This window comes from Zonotrichia albicollis, chromosome 2, assembly GCF_047830755.1.
Source record: "Zonotrichia albicollis isolate bZonAlb1 chromosome 2, bZonAlb1.hap1, whole genome shotgun sequence".
NCBI classification, from domain to species: Eukaryota; Metazoa; Chordata; class Aves; order Passeriformes; family Passerellidae; genus Zonotrichia; species Zonotrichia albicollis.
Genome location: NC_133820.1, coordinates 72487365 through 72507963, shown reverse-complemented (window position 1 = coordinate 72507963; position 20599 = coordinate 72487365). Strand labels below are relative to the sequence as shown.

General features: G+C 34.9%; 1 protein-coding gene across 7 annotated transcripts in view; it reads right to left on the bottom strand.

Annotated features, from left to right (window-relative positions):
* PCDH17 (protocadherin 17) overlaps nucleotides 1-20599 on the bottom strand; it is a 90215-nt gene that overhangs the window by 7181 nt on the left and 62435 nt on the right. For 5 of the 7 annotated variants that reach the window (XM_014267243.3, XM_014267247.3, XM_014267245.3 and 2 more), the window contains exon 5: nucleotides 5767-5841. In XM_014267243.3, coding sequence (XP_014122718.2) covers nucleotides 5767-5841 — 75 coding nt within the window. Of the gene's footprint in view, nucleotides 1-5766; nucleotides 19962-20599 lie in introns of those variants that run through there. The other 2 variants (XM_014267248.3, XM_074535499.1) reach the window with 2 other exon arrangements.

The window sequence follows — 20599 nt, the reverse complement described above, 5'->3', positions numbered from 1 at the left end:
TTTCAAAGTTAGGTTGGACAGGACCTTGAGCAACCTGATCTAGTGAGGAACATTCCTGCCCATGGTAGATATTTCAAAGTCCTTTCTGACACAAACTGTGACAGTGTTCACAGGGGTTTTCAGGTGAGGAAAGAGACGAGAATGTTGGCTCCATGTTCAGAAGGCTTGATTTATTATTTTATTATATACATTACATTAAAACTATACTAAAAAGAATAGAAGGAAAAGTTTTATCTCAGAAGGCTAGCTAAGCTAAGAATAGAAAGGAATGAATAATAAAAGTTTGTGTCTCTGGGCATTATAAGCTGCAGTTGGCTATTAATTGTAAACATCTAAGCTGTGGTTGGCTATTAATTGTAAACATCTAAGATGGGCCAATCACAGGTGCACCTGTTGCATTCCACAGCAGCAGATAACCATTGTTTACATTTGGTTCCTGAAGCCTCTCAGCTTCTCAGGAAGAAAAATCCTAAGAAAGGATTTTTAATGAAAAGATGTCTGCGACAACAAACCATTCAATGATTATATGATCTCCAAAGAAAACTAAACCACATGCTGGTTTTAGTAGCCTATAAAAACTAAAATTATAAGAGCAGGAGTAAAATAACTCCAACCTTAGGACTGTAACAAAGTGGCAGAACTGAAAAGATTTTGAGGAAGAAATTTAAGTTTTGTTGCATTTGATTTGACTGCACTTGAATGAGATGACATTGGTATGCATAACCACAGAGACAACATATGTGTGGCAGTTGCTTAATGAAATGGGAGCCACAAATGAAGGACATAGCTATACACCTCATTCCACCCATTAGTTCACCTCCACTAAAGTTCCCTGTATCTAGTTTTCTGGAGTTCTACAGCATCAAACAGCTGCTGCTTTAAAACAGCCAAGGGAAACTGCTACTCTCACTCTCTATCTCTCTTAAAAAAAAAAAAAATCCCCAAACAACCAAGCTACCTCCTCCTGCTCCATAAAAAAATCACTCAGAAACATAAAACTCCACAAAACAAACCAAATCAATGTATTTTTAAAAACACTTTCATCTTTCTGATCCTTCAGAGTAGACTTGTGGCAAGTTCAGCCTCTAACTTTTAAAGTGGAGTTACAGAAATAGGAGAAATAGGTGCTTTCTTCAGGATTTTCCCTAACAGTAGCTAAAGTTATTTTTTCTCTCATACAGAATTCATGACAATTCTGAGTAAAAGCTTTCTGGCACTTTTAAAAGTTTACCTAAACAACTAATCAGCTTTCCAGCTAACTTTTATGTTTTAAGCTTAACTATCCTTTGTATGGATATTTGTAAACAATTTTGTTGTTTTATAACAAAAGACAAAATAAAACCCTGCTGCATGTTAGCTACCATAAAATGCTCAGAATTGCACAATCAATGGACCAGTACTTTTCTCTGCTTCTCTCTTTTCAATTACTCTATCAGAGTAAGATCCCTCTTTGCTCCTTCCTTTCTCACAAAAAATAACCCAAACATTACAGTCTATTTCATTATACCACAAAAAAGTCATCTGTAGCAGGGAAATTCTTTCTGTCTTTCAGGTAGTAGGTCTACATCATATTATCTTAAAATAAATTAAATAAATATTCATATATATATATTTATATATATATGTAATCCTCTGCTCTGTACTTTGACAACACACATATATATGCATATATATATCTATATTAAATATAGAACTAGAAAATTCTATTTTCACACTGACTCTTTTTCTAAACTCAACTGAACTGTATTTGTTTTAAAAAATAAATATTCCCTGAACTAAGATTGAAACAAACAAGCTCAGATGAAAGGTAAAGTTCAGAGAAGTTCTCAGTCACTGGAAATAGTACTGCAAACTTATTCAGTAGGTATTCTGTTCAGTGCCAAAAGCTATGCTTTGAGATTTTCAACACTCATTAGGATAATTTATTACAACCAAGTTATGTTTGAAGATTTATATTTTTAGCTCTCACACACATGCATACACATACATTGGTATGAGGAAGGGTCTTTCACAGTGTTTAGATTATTACTGCCAACAGAAATACAAACTTTGGTGGCAATCTCTAAGTAAAAGAGATATATGTCATATAGCATATATCTGTTATGTATATATTGCATGCTCTATTTTCTTTCCTCTTCTCATTTCCTGTATTTTTATAGCAATTTTTATACTTGCATTTCTACTTACTGTATTGAATGACTTTCCATGTCTGCTCCCTGGACATGGTAGCAGTGACTGAATTAAATATGAAGCCAAAAAATCAGCAAAAAATACACTGAATGACCTTGATTTGAAACCCACCTGCATTGCATGAGCTTTGTTCCTCTAGCCCTGAAAATTTCTGCTTTTTGCATTTCATTCTTTAATGTCACATCATAGGGAATGGATTTTGAGTATTGATTATCATACATTATAGGCTGCTTGTCTCACCATTAGCCTGTAATTTTGACCGCTGCAGCTACCACACAGCGAAGAAAATCAAACAGGGATTTTTGTACTAGTAGCAGAAACTACAAACACGAAGTGAACTATCACCACCAAGGGCCAAATTAGTAGATATGAGAAAATAGAATCAATTTAAAGGTAAATATATAAATATATATATGTAAAATAGGTTATATGTTGTGCTGTTCAGCAAGATGTGCTGGTAGAGTAATATGCACCATCAGTCTTTATGTCTGTGCTTGTCTCCCTCCCGTTGAAAATAAACCCTTAACAGTGCATGTGTGTACAATAAACAGAAGCAGTCTAGAGGTTTTCCTAACTCTCTGGAGCTTTAAGGGTAAACAGTCAGAAGTGCTTTATGCACTTAGGGGAGAACATACACTAAAATAGAACTGCTAAATTATCAGCTGTAGAAAGAAAAGGAAACAAGATATCTGTAAACAACAGTCGCCTAGATAGGAAATGTATTCGGGATGGAAATTCAGAGATGATGTAGGATGAAAGTTATGTTGGCAACATATAAAATGCAATGCAAGGTATGTATTTTGGCACAGCAGTATCTTATATATTTTTTTCTATTAGGAGATGAGTTATATTTAATATCTGCCTTCTATAGCAATCTAAGAGAAAAAGATTCTTTTATTGTGGTATCTACAATTTCCTACACTTTCTTTAAATATATTGAACAAAATTAATTGCGGGTACAGATTTCACCCTAAATATATTGCACTATGAAGTTAAGTAATTAATGCTTTAGATAGCTGTCTCTTTTCAATGGCTAAAACAGATATCTTATTTTGACTCACTAATTATATGAAATTTGCATAACGATAAAAAAGAGGAAGCTCAAGAATTATTATTTTTTTAAGCAGTAACTCAATGGAAAAATCAAGTCAATAAATACAATGTTTTTGCAATTTAACTGGTCCCTAATTATTTGAATTATACATACATAGAAAGCAAAAAAGCAAATTTAAAGTAAACATCACCATCCAAAAAATTCCAAGAAATATTTTGTGTACTATACTTATAGGATAAAGAACACTATAGTCTATATTGAAGTACTACATACAATTTAATACTAAACATCAAGATTCCCATATACGGGAAATCAGAGTATAAATATATGTATAGACACATATACATATATGCTTTTATTTATATATTTATGTAAATAAATGAATCTATGTGTATTTAAAGTCTGATTACCTCTATAAACAGGTCTCGATATATAAAAAGGCGTAGACTTAGACCTACAGCTAGATCTATGCCACCCTATTCCTCACAAAACCTGTAAATTATTTTATCAAATTTTATTTGGAGTTAAACAAGGCAGACAGAGTAAGATCATTATAATTTATAAGATTTGAACTGATTGTCATTCAAGTGCATTCTTTCCTAAGATCTTCTCACTCACAAAATACTAAAAATTGTAGCTTTTTATTGCAATTTGTTCATCTACTAAAGACTAAATAAGAATATGGCTAGCTAAGTACATGACTAAATATTTTAAAATATCAGTCACTTTTGTTATTTTTAATTGTCCTAAAAAGCCTATCTTTCAGACATCCTTTTTTCTCTTTCAGTGGGGAATGTCTGGTTCTTTGCTATTGCATAAACACCTTCTTCTAACTGACTATTTTTTTAAATTCCTTTCTATGAATGTATAAGCCAAAAATAAGCCTTAATTGTCAGAGGTGTTTCATAGGTTGATCCCATTGATTGAAATGACTATCAAGTAACAGGTCCAAATAAAAAATAAATCAGAGGACCCATTTCAAAATATATGCTGCCTTCTTTTTGAAAGCATGCAGTTTCACAATACCTCCACTCTTTAAATGCTCTATTCTTCATTGTGTTACAGTGAATGGTAAAGCACATCTTTGATGACCCTTTTTTTCGCATGACAAAGATTTGTCTATGAATCAATACACGTACACTGAATTGTGTAGGAGACCAGCCTTGATGTTGTGAATTTTTGTTCATTATTGGAAGTATTTCCATTTAGAATTTACTCAGAAACAAAGTGTAAAATTCTCTGCAGCTTGTATTTCCCTGGTCTAACCACAAACACAGTATTCTTTACTCTGAGGGTGGCAAGGTACTGGAACAGGTTGTCCCGTTCCTGGAAGTGTCCAAGGCCAGGCTGGACGGGGTTCTGAGCAACCTGGTTTAGTGGATGGTGTCCCTGCCCATGACAGGGCAGTTGGAACTAGATGGTCTTTAAGATCCTTTACAACTCAAACCATTCCATGATTTTATTTAAAAAACCTCCACCAACACCAGTACATGTTTTAGACTAATAAAATAATGCTATGCTTCATATTTTCAATACCTTAAATAGATATGAAAGATCTGTATTTTCTGTACATATGTGTAAGCAGATGGACAATAAATGCCACATAATATCTAACAGAGGATGTAATTAACTCCACTTTTCAGAACTTCAGTAATTCCTAAAATATGGCCAGAAAACCTTTCAGAACTTACATTAAATGGTGGCTTATTTTTTGTTTTTTTACTTTTTTTTTTCTTTTCTTTTTTTTTTTTTTTAATCAAGACAGGCAATAGCCTTTATTAGAGAACTGGAAAGGCTATAAGTGGATATTTATTACAGGAGACAAATAATGTGTGCTTTGGCATGTCCTAAGCACCGGGTCTATATGACATTTCTATTGAGAACAATCAGCCAAAGCACTACCTCTGTGGTTGGATTTCTGTTTAATTACAATTGATTTTGACATAAATGAGCAGAGATAAACAAATACTTCTATACTTCTCTTGCTGTTATTAAACAGAGCTGTCTCCTATCTGAGTATTTATATTGGCTTGTCTGTTTAAAGGCTCCTTTCAAGCAAAGCAATTATGTAGCTCAGATTAGCAAAATAACTGGCAGTAGAACAAGAGTGGACTGCCACATTTGTAAACCTCTTGGATCTATGTTTTTCTCCTGATATTATAAATACAAGTTTCTGAGGTTTATAATCCTTACACATTTTCCCACAGGTGGTGTTGGGTTTTTGTTTAGTAGGCTTTGTTTGCTTGTTTTCTAGATACAGGATAAAGACAATATATGTTTTATATCGTTATGACATAAAACACTTCAAAAGAAACAAAAGCATGATGACCTATGGATTTAATTCTAGTTCACATTTGTCCCAGACAATAAATATTGGAGGAATATTTCAGGATTACAGGGAGCACTATGGAAAATTTAAAACATTTCTTACAGAAGTATGTTTTTATTAAATGATTACCATTTAATGACAATCACATATTTTTATTAAAAACAATGTAAGAGAAAGAAAATATTTGTGTTACCTGAAAATTTTCCATCCTCACAGCGGGCTGGTCCACAGATACCAACAATGGGTCTTTGGCCTCTGCCTTGCTGTTCTGGAGGCAAATCAGACCTGTGAGTCACAGACAGGGATAGGCTCTGCTTCCAAAATTCACAACAATATCAAAACTTCTGCAGCAGAAAAACATCTTTTACCTGCGACCCAGACACTGCTCATGGCCCTTGAAACTTTTCACTAATTTTCTCAGCGGTACAAACACACAATTCTATATTTGGCAGTAAACTGAAAATATCTAACTAGTAAAAAGTATGCCTCATTTCTTCCTAATAGAGGAGAAAGAAGAAAATGGACACCCAGTCTTGATTTCTGCTGTTTGCCTATAAATTGGCTGGCCCTGACTCTAATTTGCAGTGAAAAGACCATACAACACTCATGAAACAGTCATTTTGATCTCTTTCCCATCCCACATAAGAAAGTCTTCCTGGCTCAGGTCTGCAGGTAGAAAATGCACAAAGGCTAGATGTGCCAGCCCTGCACTTAGCTGAGAAGCTACTGGGAAACTTTAGCGATATGACACATTGAGAGTTTTAAACTCTAAATCTTTGTTGTTGAGCCCCAAGCTGTTTCCTGAGAAAGAAGGAAAACTAAACTGCCGTAATTAACAGAAGAGGACAGCCTCGTGGATCCTTCAGAAAGCACATTTTTAACATTGCACATTTTCACTCTTGATCAAGGCAGTGCAAAAGATATTACAGTGGCATTGTTTCAGCACTAGCATCTACAAAGGCAATGATTCTTAAATCTGAAACTTAATTGAATTTGTGTAATCATTTGCACAATTTGCATGATACTCACATTCTTTTTACTAACTTTATTGTGAGCTAGTCATAATTATAGTATCAATGATTTCCATATCTAATTTGCAGCACTTAGTAAATGCTGCATATTGTAGTGCGGCAATGCTTATAAATCCAGTCATTAGCCAGGACCATTGTGAGCCTGCCTATACAAATATTAACAGATTGTGTAGTTAGAGACAAAAGGTAACAAGTGATTATGACAAACAAAAGCAATGAATGGGAAGAAAAGACAACATTAATGAAAATATAATCATGCTGTTGACATTTCCTAAAAATACCAATATAAAAGCTCCATAATTTCAAGGAGCTATCTCCATCTGTCAGACCATCAAGCCACCAGCGATGAGCTATATGTTACAGCACTGAACTTTCCTTAAGAGTTGCCAATTATCTCAGCATACAAATCTTTAATTAGAAGGTACCAAGCCTTTAGCTTTGCAAGCTTGCCTCAAATTTGGATATGACAACTTGTTTACAGACATTGACTGAGGAGGGTGCCACTGAGGAGAGAGACATGACAGGTTTCTGAAGAAATCTCAATGTTCTTTTGATGGCTCTGTTTACATACTGACTGTAGGTAGACTCTGTTTAATGGAAGTCTGTCAGCCCCCGTGTAGGAGCCTGGTTTTGTCCGAAACAAAATCAATGCAGTAACACTCTTCAAATGGTACCTGTTTTCCTTTGCCAAGTCTCATAAAAACAGTTACAAAGGCTGCATGGATGCTGAACCGTTCAAAATCTGAATGGCCACTTTGGTGAAAGAGAATATTTTTCCTCCCCATTCCTGCCAGTATGCCTGGATTTACATTGAGAACCTCTTTTAACAGCCATAATGAGACCATGTGGGTTTTATAGTGACAGATGGAAAACCCTGCTGGGTATCATACTCTGCTTCAAGGGTTGATGTCGTAAGCAGGTCATATACTTTGGACTTCACGGAAGGTTTACAAGGCACCTGACAGAATAGGAGGAAGAACAATTTTCATGTTGCTGCTCTCAGAAAAAAAACTTTAGATTGTCTAGACATCTTAAGGAGCTCTCACTTGGACACAGAGATGCAGAAATATCTTCTTACAAAAGAAAGACATTTTTAAGAGTTTTGTGGAGAGTCCTCCCCATGCTAAGTAATGTATTCATTATATGATTAGAGGGTCCTTAGACTATTATTTAGAAGATTTCTGGTGTGTAGTTACCACTTTCCAAAGAGATTTGCAGAATGGGATTACCCTTGTGTCACTTTATGAAGAACCCAAATTCTCTTAACAATTTAAGTTTCATAATGCTATCCTACTTAACTTTCTGCCTGGATAGTGCTCCAATTAGATCAATCAGAAAGGATAATTAAGGATGTCTTTTTCAAATCTGACTCTCTAAATATAACCAGTTTGGCAAAGAGAATTATACATGTAAACAGATTCAGTGGCACATTTTAAGATTCTCCATGAACAGGGGATTAATTTATGAAAGACACTTACTGAAGATATCTAAAGAATATATATATCTTCCTTTTCCCAGATCCTTCATCAAGAACTCTTAAGTTACAGATCACCTTCTTATATTTCAAGGATTGAGGAGATTATAGATATTATGACCACTAATACAGAAGAATCTCTTCTACTAGTTACTTTTATGTGCAGCAGTTCAGCTGCTCAACTGAGACTCACCTTTTTACTTGTCATCTTTTCATTTGTTATAGCTTCAATTTCTGAACTGATGTCAGACTACTTTGATGCGACAAAAGACAGATTCAAGAAAAATTGTCAATTTGGGGAATTATTTCCAAAGATGTTGTCATTATGTGTTCCTTGTTTTCACTAATATCTTCACTTTTTAAGCCTGGTAACTATTGGAAGCTATTTTTCTGGTGTCTAGCAACTGCTAATCTGAGCCATGTTCTTACAAAAAGTGTATTCTAGTCTTGGAGATAGATTAAAAGCTAATTACAGATATCACCACCAAGTAAGATGCAGTCAGGGTAATTTCTGTTAGCTGTGCCCTCAGCTTACTTATCTGAACACCCTACAAAGGAAATCAGCAGTGAGGCATTAGATAAATTAAACACTGTTCTGGTAAAGCAAGTAAAAGATGCAGCTGCTAAATTTAAAGCTATGGAGGATTCAGAATAAGCCAGTTAACATCAATCTATTGACATTTCTTAAGAAAATCTTTACTCTGTAGAGATGATGAAGATACTACATCCCTAGAAATGGGGAAAACCTGCTATAAAATGCAGTAAAACCTACTCTAGGTATGAATCATTGTTAATTTTCTCAGGGTATTTAAAGCAATCTTTTAATTTACTGGTACTCATCACTATAATATTTACTTCATTTAGGGTTTAATGTATGTTTTACAACATTATTTTAATGGGTCCCCCTCCTCCCAGGCTTATTGTTTTCATGGAGAAAAAAGGCAAGAGGCCTGTACAGTTGTTATTAGTTTGAATTCTAATTATCACAGATAATGGAAGCAGAGAAATCTGAGCCCCAATATCTACTGCATGATTCTTCAAAAACAGCCTCTGGGTTTCCTAATAAAAATTGTACCTTTGTTTTGTTTTTCTTTAAGAAGAAGAATTTCTTTAATTCCCAAGGAGACAAAAATAAAGCACCATATCTGAAAGTAAGGCTCAGCCTGACCTTGAACAAATTCTGTAAGGAATTAAGGTGAGAAAAATTTTTCTTATGGGAAAGAGAATCAAACTTTTTTGTTGCTGTTTTGTTTTCACCTGTTACACAGGTGCCTGTGCTAAGGTGCAGTATGTATACCACTTCTCAGGAACCTAAGAAACAGTCTAGCAGAGCTCTAAACTTATTTGTAAGCTCTCAAGTGACTCTGCAGTTCCAGCTGAAGATGGATACAAGGCAGCTAATTTGCTACCACCAAGGGAAAATGTTATAACATAATAACATTCCCTCCCTTAGCTTCAAAACTGTTGAGCGCCTAGGGAGCCTGACTATTTGTAGAACTGATACTATGCATATGCTTCCCCTGTAACTGGTACATGCATACATCTGGCATCTGTCTCTGTGTTAAACAGACTTAATTGTCCCCACTATTGCTGTGTAGAAACCCTCTAACCTAGATGGGTAATGTGAAAGAAATAAATGAAAGTGTTGATATGAATTTTTTTTGTGGCATTGTTTTTGCATTATTGGCAAGATTTCCAACGAACTCTGTACTATGGCTATAATAAAAATATTTTAGCTGTGCCTTCTGTGTAACTTTGGGTAGAGATTATGTTTTTGTCTTAGCATGACATTTGCACTTTGAACCGTCTTTTAATCAAATAGTGTATTTTTAACTGGAACTCTTTTTTTTCTATTTATTCTTCCTTTATTTTTTTTCCTGTCTTGGTTGTTTATGACCCCTCTTTTATCCGCATCAGACTTCAGAGCTTTTAATAATTTGCTATACATAGCTGAATGATTCTAAAGATATGCCATTTTTTTTAGGTGTTATTGGGGTACTCTATGTGGTACTACATTATTCAGATCACTGTTGCCAGCAGAGTCAAGACTCAGGCAAAGCACTTGATTTCAGATTTCAATATATTTTTAAGAGATCAAAGAGCATGGAAAATCTTGTTCTTTGGTTAGACAGACCATGCAGAACAGTAACATTCTGAAAGATGGGGGTAGCTGCATAGAACTAATACTAAATTGAAGGCCTTTTGAAGTTACTTTAACCTTTGTGTCTATGTTCATCTCAAAATCCCTCAGCAAAGTAAAAAAATGTTTTTAATTGAGAAAATATACAGAAATTAGTTCTTCCAGTAGAATAAGAGGAGGGAATAAAACAAAAAAAGAGTTGCTGGTTTGACATCTGAAATTAGTCATGACAGCAAAGATGAAATATCCTCAAGGTGCTTCTTCTACTAGGATTTATTTCTTTGAGCAAGACTGTAAAGCACAGACTTTCCTAATGCAACTGTACCTGCCCAAGTCTATTTAGAACTCAGAGAAAAGCTATTCATACAGCTGAGATCTTCTGAAGAGCTTGACTTCTTCCTAGCATGTGCATTAAACCCTAGGAAATAGGAAGACAGGCCACAAGTTTTTCACCTGTCCTGTTAAAAGTTTTACTACCATGCAACAAGCAAACTAGAGAGTGCTTCCTTTTAAACTCCTGGGTAAAGGAGACTTCTTGTCAGTCAAGGAACTGAATAAAAGCTCACAGGATGTAGATTCTGATGCTGTATATTAGTTTCATCAGTGACATAGCACCAGCTATAAACAGAATAATTTCATTCAACAGAGAAAGTCATAATCTAATTTTTGACAACACAAATTAGGCTAAAATTCTTATGTCATCTCTGGAGATAATGGATGGGAATGGTTTCAGAGAGCCATTTAGAATGCCACTGAAAAGATCCAGACCTAGAACACTTCATAGACAAGTCTATCTATCTTTACATGCACAGAGTTGATGTCCTGAAGTTGTCTTTGTCTATGTTAGGGATATATATCAGCTGGTCTGCCTTTTCCTATAAGCACTCAGAAAATTGTCTGCTTTGGGTCTAAGAGCCCAATATTTCCTAAAGTAATGTAGGTGGGATTGAGATGTGTAACTCAGCAACATGAGTCCCCTTTTCCACACTGTGCTCCTAATGGACATTGTCCTACCATTGGTAAGAAAATAGACCCTTTGCAAGCTAATAGCTAAGTGATTCCATGCACACATAAATCCTGGGAAATCCACAGAATATTTGTCAGATCAAGTTTCATGGTATTTTTCCACTGAGCTATTTTCAGGAAAAAGCAAATTTCCTTCTTCCCTTGTACTGTGATAGCATGCCTATAACAAACTACGGCTTTTTTTTTTTACAGAATTAAGACTTGTGACAAATTGCTGAACTTTGAATGCCTGAAGGAACACATTGGGATCTGATGTTTTTCATTGAGGAAAATTGTAGCTAATTCAGACCCCTCTTGCAGTTGCAGCCCTGACTCCAAGTTCATATCAGGAGCATAGCAGGGAGTGACTTTGTTGATGCATAGATTCTTCCAAAATTACAAAGGATATTTTGACATGGTGTGAAGTGGCATTTTATCTTAATTCCAGAAATTTAGCAAGACAAATCCAGATGAGATGATCAACTCTGTCTACAGAGCAAGCCAGCTTAATGTTGCCAACTTAACCAGAACAGCATCCTGTCTCCTGAAGGAATCTGGGAGCAGAGCCAAATCTATCCAGCCACACCTTCATTTTTGCAGCCCAGGCTCTGCTTGCTCACAGACCTAGCTGAATCCTAAACACAACAGAGTACTGGACAACTTGTAAATCTATTGATATAGAGCAGCATATTTGGAATTCCCATAAGTCGCTGATTCCATTCTCAGAAATCTCATCTCAAAATTTTTATTTTAAAGGCTGAGTGGGACTGAGGCTTTCATTCATTAAATCTGTTGCTCTCAAAATCAGCCCAAGTATTCCTTCTTTAGATAAATTCTCAGTTAACATTTGGCATGTACTTTTTCATTCAATGATGTTAAGTTGGTATTTCTCAGAGAGCCAGACTATGATGATAAACAGCTGTCAACACCTTTGTTCATAAAATACCAGTCACAGTCCTCTGAAAAACTAATACACTTACTTAGCAGTTATTTTTTTCTTTAAACATAATCAAGAGGGAAACCAATGATGGAATCCCGTAAGTATATCTGCATTATCACATGATCTTGTGAAGTTTTACCACAGTTAGACTTAGGTACTTCAGTTTATTGGTCTTCATGATATACAAATAAATTAAATTCCAGCTTCATGTTACAAATTGTCTTCAATGAGGTCATTTGCAGTTCATTGCACCTGCACTTCAAGAGTTTTTTCAGAATCTACTTAACAGAGAAGTAAGGCTAATATTCACAAGATACACTGAGATAGAATCTGTCAGGGTAGATATTTTCATGTTTAGAGCATGGGTTTTTTGGTAGCTAAGGACTATTAAAAAGTAAATAATTATATTAAGAAAAAGTGGAACTAGAATGGGAAAATAAAGGGCAATTCTTTGTTACTCTAAACACTGAATAAAAAGAAGATCTTATGTATGTCTGATTTTCAAGACAAAAAACAAAAGAGAAGAAATAATATAATAAATTTAAATGTTTATGTAAAGCATCTTCCTTAAAGTTTCCTATGACTAATTCATTAGAAATTAATTTGTTTGAAATCTTTATTTTAAAAAATCATATCTAAAGTAATATATTTATTTTGCTTACTGTGAAAATCTGTTTTATAAAACAATCAGCAAATGTTGTTCTGGAATGTAATTGCCTATTAGATTTCAAAGAGGTAATCAAAGAGGGGTAAAAATACAGGATAAATCTTTTCACACAAAGAGGGATATGTATATTTCAGTCACTTTTTATTTTCTGACTTTGGAGAAGAAAATGCAGCATTTTCTATAATCTTTCAGTGTCCCAGTTAGCCTGCTCCAACTATGATGACAACATGCATCTTTGATGACATGGATGAATGCATCTAAAATTCAAGGCTTCCTCCTAGCAAAACTGTAATCCAGTACAGAAGGTCAATGACAGCCTGCCTTTTAAGGCCAACTCTTAGTGAGCAGTAAAGGAGCATTTTTTTTGTTAGGATTTTTCCCTCTGCTTTGCTATCTGATATCTGCAGGGACATGCATCTATTGACCACACTAAATCCTGTTGTTCATCATCTTTTGCATGTAACATATTCTTTATTCATTTACTAGAAGTAGACAAACAGAACTGGCTTTTTTGTCAGCAGTCTCCAAAGACATAGTCAATGCAGATCTAGCTAATCCCTCCTACTCACTGTTCAGCAATCAGTGTCTGCCAATAGGATTTGGGAATCCCAAAAGACAATGTTTAAAGGGAAGGGTTAAATTCAGCTTGTGTAATGCCATTCTCTGTTCGTGGGATAATTCATCATATTCAAGGAATCTGTTCCATGGAGGGACCAAAGGCTGCCAATTAAAATAAATTAAACTGGATGGACAGCCATTTGAGTGAGTGAGATTTCTGCCATGATCTGTAGCAACTTTATTAATGGTGAGAAGCTATGTTGGTAGAGACAGTTCTTTTAATCTGCTCCAAAGGCTCTCATATTTCTTGCAGAAAGTTGCATTTGGGAGGTCTGGAGTTAAGCTCCCTGAGAAGCAAGGATATTAAGAGAAACCTGCTGGGGTACTTTATTTAACATTAAAGTGAATTTATCAGCTGCTCCCAACTTTTTGAGAGACTAATTGAATTATCAAAGGCTGCAATGGGAAATGTAAAGCCTTCTGAGAACAGATTTGTAATATAGATAAAATCCTTAACTCATGCCATGTGATTATCTTAAAATGTAGAAACACCCCAGGTGCTAAAACACACCTGAATTTTAGATTTCTTTTTCCAGTCTAAAGCCTCTCTCTACCCACCAAAATTTTGGGAAAAGTCAAGTGTTTGGAATAGGAAAAAAGACAAAATTATTTTAAAATGTATTCTTTGTCCCCTATCAATGTCTTCAGGTGTGCTAGGTGGTCACTAAGGTAAGGTCTGTCAAATTTGTTGCTCAGCTGTTTATGGCATAAATTTGAATCTTTCCGTTTTTAAAGGCCTTCAAAAAGAATATACAATATTCCTCATTTTCAGTGAGACCACACATGACTAAAATCAAAGATGAATTCATCATCTTCATTAACTTGGGCATATAATAGTGATGGAAAAGCTGTTATTGCCCTAGACAATTATTTTGTCTGTGAGAGCTCAACCTTGCTTAAAATTTTGAAAGATAATTATCTGAAAATTTATTTTTATTTTTTAATTATGTCACTTCCATGTACATTTTGGTGTGGAATTCTGAAACAGATCCTGGCAAAAGAGACTAGTGCTTGGCAGTGTGTGAGTCTGAAAAAGTTAAGGACCAAAGGCCACTTATTGTATCCCACTGACATTTTGCAAGTGATCACTTTCATATACATAAACAGTAATGTTCACAAGGATGTTGTTGTATTTATATCATAAAGTCAAAGCTTTTTCTACAATACCTAACTTGTCACATGTTTCTCAAGAAATGTATGACAAGTACTTAATTACCCTACTAACAATTATAAAAATACCTATAAAAGTAGAAAAAAGCCACATTAAAATTGAACCTATAAGTAAAGCTTTCAATGCTTGCATGGCAGAACAAAAGATATAAAACTAATTTTGCACCTGTTAGCCTCCTATGGTTCAATCAAGTGCAGTTACAACAACCTGGAGGAAAACAATGCATGAAGAGGTGAAAAGAGATGATTCTAAGAAGCGTGAATACAATTCTCTATACATACTAAATTCATTTCAGAGTTCAAGGACATTTTTAAAATGCTTTCTCTTACCAAGCAGCTTAAAAGGTATTCGAGAAAAAGCAGGTAAAGAATCACAAATAGAGGATAACTGAATAAGATGCTATAAGGAACCAGAAAGAACATATACTGTAATCTTATTCAATGATAAAAGTGCATCCTGTCCCATGAATACAACTGGTGATAATTGCAAGTAATTAGTAATTATACAAAGAACCAACACCTTATCTCTTATGCACAAAGCAAAGAACCCCTAACACATGCTGTGCTGTTATCATTGTCCCTTTTATGGGGACCTTTATTTATTTTTTTATTTATCTCCCATTTTATTTATCTCCGTTTTATGGAAACCCTTTTATTTATCACCCTCTTATGGAGACCTCTTAGAGAAGTGCAGAATCCATCATTTATTAAAGTGGACCTGGGAGCAGATCAGGAGAATATCCCTAATTTTTATCCTAGAAATATTCTGGTTTTGTGAGAAGGGAAAGAGAGGTACAACAGCCTCCTGAATTAAATTCATGTTTATTCTTTCAATGTATGCAAATCAAATGCCTTTCCAGAGGTTCCAAGAGCCTTAGAAGTAAGTGTGCTTGTCTCTGATTTTTGGAGAGTCATTTCACTGACAATTACAGACTTCACAGAATATTCTGGGTTGAAAGCGACCGACCAGGATGTTTGAGTCCAAATCTTAAGTGAATGGCCTGCACATGGATTGAACCCAAAACATTTGCATTATTAGCAGCATGTTCTGACCAACTTCACAAATCTTAGTGGCCCGCATGTTTTAACTTTCCATCTGTAACCAAAGAGAAATTTAACTTTTTCAAAATTTTGAATATTTTTTGCAAAGTTGGATGGGGCTTTGAGCAACCTTGTCTACTGCAAAGTTTCTCTGTCCCTGGCAGGGGGGTTGAAAGAAGATGGATCTTATCTTCAAGGTCCCTTCCAGCACATGGTATTCTATGATTCCCTGATTCTATGCTGTTTTTTCCACTGAAATACAAATATTTGTGACTGTTGTGTCTTCCTTGAGCTGCTCCAAGGGGCTGTTAGGGTCCCTGTGCTTGGTTCTGTTCCCTGGACTGGCTTCTGTTGCACTGCCTACAAAGATAATGTGGTTATAGTATCACATAGTGCCATGAGCTGTGGAACTAATTAAAGCTTCTCTTCTGAAAATTTTTGTATTGACTAACATGTCTTGGAAGACACAGTCTGCTTGAAGCTTTCTAAATAACTGTGGCTCTGTTAATGACTCTCTTCGGTCAAGAGGCTTCAGTATCTAATAATCTGTGACATCAGTTTTCCACTGATATTGAACACTGAAATAGTCCATTACAGCTGTCTATATCCACAAAATTTATGGAAACTTACTTTTGAGTCCTGTGTCTTGGATAGATACTGGTTCAGAACTTATGGGTAATCAGGGAAATGTGCAGACACAGAATGTAATTTCATGGATTTATTATTAAAAACCCCTGAAAAAATATCTAAAAAAAAAATCAGGTTATTCTTTCCATAACTGTTGAAAGACTGCTTTCCCTACATAGGATTTCTTTTTTTCCTTGAAAATGGTACCATAAAATGTTAATTAGCCAAGTTTTTCAAATATGGCTAAGCAAACAAATGTAAAATATGTTTAAATGACTGCTCATGGAGAAGCAGATTATCCCGATTATCCTGAAGAAACCCACTAATTATTAGATTATCTTGAAACAATTCACCAAAATATCCAGGTTGACTCTGAACTAACTCAGCCATTCCACTCAATGTTCAGAACTGTTCTGCTCTGGTTACAGGTACACGCATTTAGACCTTGACAAGGAATGTCAGAGTTACATAGCGCCAGATTCTGATCCTTGCATGCCTCCAAGGAAGGTGTCCATGAGTGAGAGAGCACAGGGAGTCCTGCGAAGGAGAATCAACATCATGTGTAGGCCATTGTAGATATTTACAGTTGATCTAAATCCCTAATTAGGTGTATGAATATGGATCAATCTGGCACTCAAATATCTAAATATGGATATAGGTTACTATCTTTTGGCAGAAATACTTGGTTCCTTACCCTAAATACAGTCTTCTGTAACAAGGCACTTCGCAAAGAATTTTGTCAGTGATTATGAGCAGAGCTGCAGAAGTGGCTTCCAATTGGTTTCTTTTTGTTTCTGTGTTAGGCAAAATCCTATTTTGATTAATCACTCCTGCTACAAAAATGTGCTATTTTTTTCATAGCAGTTTTCAAGAAAGCTGTCTTGAAATTTCTTGGAAGACATGCCCCAGCTTGTTGTGCCCATCTGTGTTACATCACGTAACAACACACTCACACATGATTAATGAAAACCATACCATCCTACACAAGTCAAGAAGGAACTAATTTAATTCACTTAAAAATTCCTATCCCTTCCATAAGAAAAAAAAGGTCTCCTAGTGCTACTTTAAAAAACGAGAAGATTACAGATTAGCTTCTGTACTTACACTTGGAGCAAAGGACAAGAAAGACATTTCAAGAGATAACAGGGCAAAACTTAACCCCAAGAGGCCAACATATTTCTATCAGAGCAAAACATAAGTATTAGTGGGAAGAAAAAACCAAAACCTGAAGAAATACTTTTGCTAAGAAGCAATTCCATCCTCCAGAGTGAACTATATTATAGACCTCCAGCCAACAATAAATATCACTTTTTGAAAACACTTTTAATTAAGTGCCATCCAAGATCAGTTCACCCAAGGAAGAAAAATTTATTAATAAAAATGTTCAGGCCAACAATCTTTAAATCTAGCAAGCTTACGCATGCCATTTTCTACATGAGTAGAAAAAAAATCTTATAAAATGGAGAATTTGTAATTGGTCAATATAAAGAATTCAAAGCACAGGCAATAATTTACCAGTATGTACATAACATGTGATGACAAGCATGAAATAAAAGGAATGTGGGGTATATACCTGCTTTGTCTAAAGGCAACATCCTATTATAACCAAAATAAAATCAAAAAGGAACCTGTGATAATAAAAAACATATAGCCTGCCTCATAAAACATTTTTAGCTAAACTTTTAGTTTCTCTAAATTGTGCTGGTTAAATTCAGATGTGTTAGGTATGGCTTTGTTTCATTGTTTTGGATTTCTTTCCCCAACTGATATTAAAAAAACTAGAAAATAAAATGTTATTTGTCTAATAAGATCTACACAAGATTGCATTTCAGCACATTTTAACTTCAAGACTGTTTTACCAACATTGGTTCTGTCATAAATATATAGCAAAATTACATGGCTCTAATCACTTCCATAATCTCTAGTAAAGAAGTAATTCTTCTTGGTGGGAAGAAAAAATTAAGTAGCAAATTTTAATGGATATCCAAAAGTGGGCTCTGGCTAAAGTCTAACTGAAGTTGTTCCACACATCCAGAGTTTTAGTCAAAAGGAAGTGGGCTGAAATAAAAACAGCAGGATTTTTTATCCTATACACGTCTAGAGGATCTCATTTTAGGAATAAATTTGGATATCTGTGGTGATGAACAGGAGAAATACCTTCTGAAAAGTATGTTTGCTTTAATGAAATATAAGCTATTGCCAAATATGTAAAATAAATGTTATTAATAAATAATTTTATTTATATTTTATTCATCAGTCTTTTGTTTCTCATCTTGATCTTCTGTTTTTTCTGCCCATGTTTCTCTTATTCTGTTCCTTCTGCAAAATCTGTAATGTTCCATCAATGCTATTTAGAGAGCTGGCATATGGTTTTCTGAAATCACCACAATTTTATTTTTTCATTGAGGAAAAAATATCCAAAACTAAAAATAAACCATAGAATTAATCTCCAAATCTGAACAAAAACCTGAATGGCTACCACCTTTAGTTATTTTAGTTTGAATATTTCAATAAATTCTGGGGATTTCCCTCACGAAGTAAAGACTAAATAAATTCATAATTGTATACCAACTGCAGCTACATGTCAACAAATGAGAGCCAGCCACATTCACTCACATAAGCAAAAAGCAGTAATACTGTTTCAAGCTTTATGGTTTTGGTCAGGTATAGAATTTCTCTCAGCATGAACAGGCAGGTCGCAATTCAGCTGACAATGAGCAAGGTTTCTCATTGTCAGCTGAAATTTGTGTCTTTCAGTAAAGTAGGTAATAATAAGACAAAATATTTCATGCTTTAGCAAAAACTGCCTTTTCAATACATTTAGACTAGGTAGTAATGAGCTATATTGTTCAGGGTTTAATCTGTTAAAAAAACTGGGAAGTCATTCTTCTGCCCTGCTCTCAGGTATTAAGTCCGTACATCTTTTATGTTGACAGTTCAGCTTCAGGCTATAAAAGAGAAGAACCTGTTCTACATCTACTATTTAAAACAAGAGCAGAAAAACTAAACCTCCATCAATCTGCTGTCTTTGTCTTATGGCTTATCTGTGGCAAAAAATGAATCATAAGAAAGATTTGTTCTGGTTCTACAGAGAGATCCATCACCCTATCAGTACCGTGAACCATGCACTCCTGAAGAGATTGGGGCTAATGGTGGAGCTGGGATTTTAAACCTAATATAACATCAAACTACTGCTGTTCACTTGCAATCTGTAATAAGAATGTATTTAGAGAAAGCACATGCACACGGCACACCCAAAGTAATATAGGTTCACATGGTCTTTTTTATACATTTTTACTTTCAAATAGCATGCTTTCCTTTAGACCTCTATCAGGGCCAAAATGAAGACAATGAAATAATTTTGAACAGGTTTTCTATGTCCAAATCTCCTAAATGCAAAATTAATACGAATATGCAGTTTCTTCACCAAATTATTTGTAAGCTCTTCAAACAATAGCTATCTATCATGCTCTGGTATGTGATTTTTTAAGCATCAACTTTTCCAGAAACAAACCCTACACATCTTTATAATCTCACATGTAAATTTTGGATCATAAGAGAAGATGGCTAACAGATGAAGTACTTGCTCACCTGAAAGAAGCAGATCAACAGACTGAAGTCTACTTGTGATGGTATGTAGGGTGAGGATAGCAAAGGAAAGCAAAGTCGGGAATGCTTGAAAAATAAAATATTTTCAGTTAACAAGAAGAAAATTAAACTTAGGAGAAAGGATTCATTTCACATGTGAATCCATCTTCCAAAATGGTCTCAGATTTAATCTTAATCCTGTGAATAGGCATGTCTGATAAACTGTGGTAGCAGTTGCAATAAAGCACAAGATTCTTTCAGTCAACAGTCACTGCAAAGTGTATTCAGGAATAATTCTCACTCTCACAGGTAACTCTGACTCTCACAGGCAATAATCAGGGTAAAATCGATCATACAGTGTAGCAGTGATGCAAATGATTTAGTGTAGGACCTACATGTGGTTTCAGTCCCTTTTTTTTAGATAGCTCTATCCAGAAATTTCTTAATGCAGTTGGACACAGTACCAGAAAATATCAACTAAATGGAGAAAAAAAAATTGAGACATTATTAAAAAATTATAGTTCTGTTGGCTTTAAGACATGACACAAGTGTGAGAAACATAGAAAACATTCAAGTATAGTTTGATGGCATTTATTCTGTAAAGATTGTGAAAAATATGTCTTGTATGGATTATCTGGATACTTGCAGAGGATGAAAAATACAGCTAATTACATAAGCTATCAACAACTTCCCATGAAAAGAGCTTATCGGGTTTCTGACCTGAT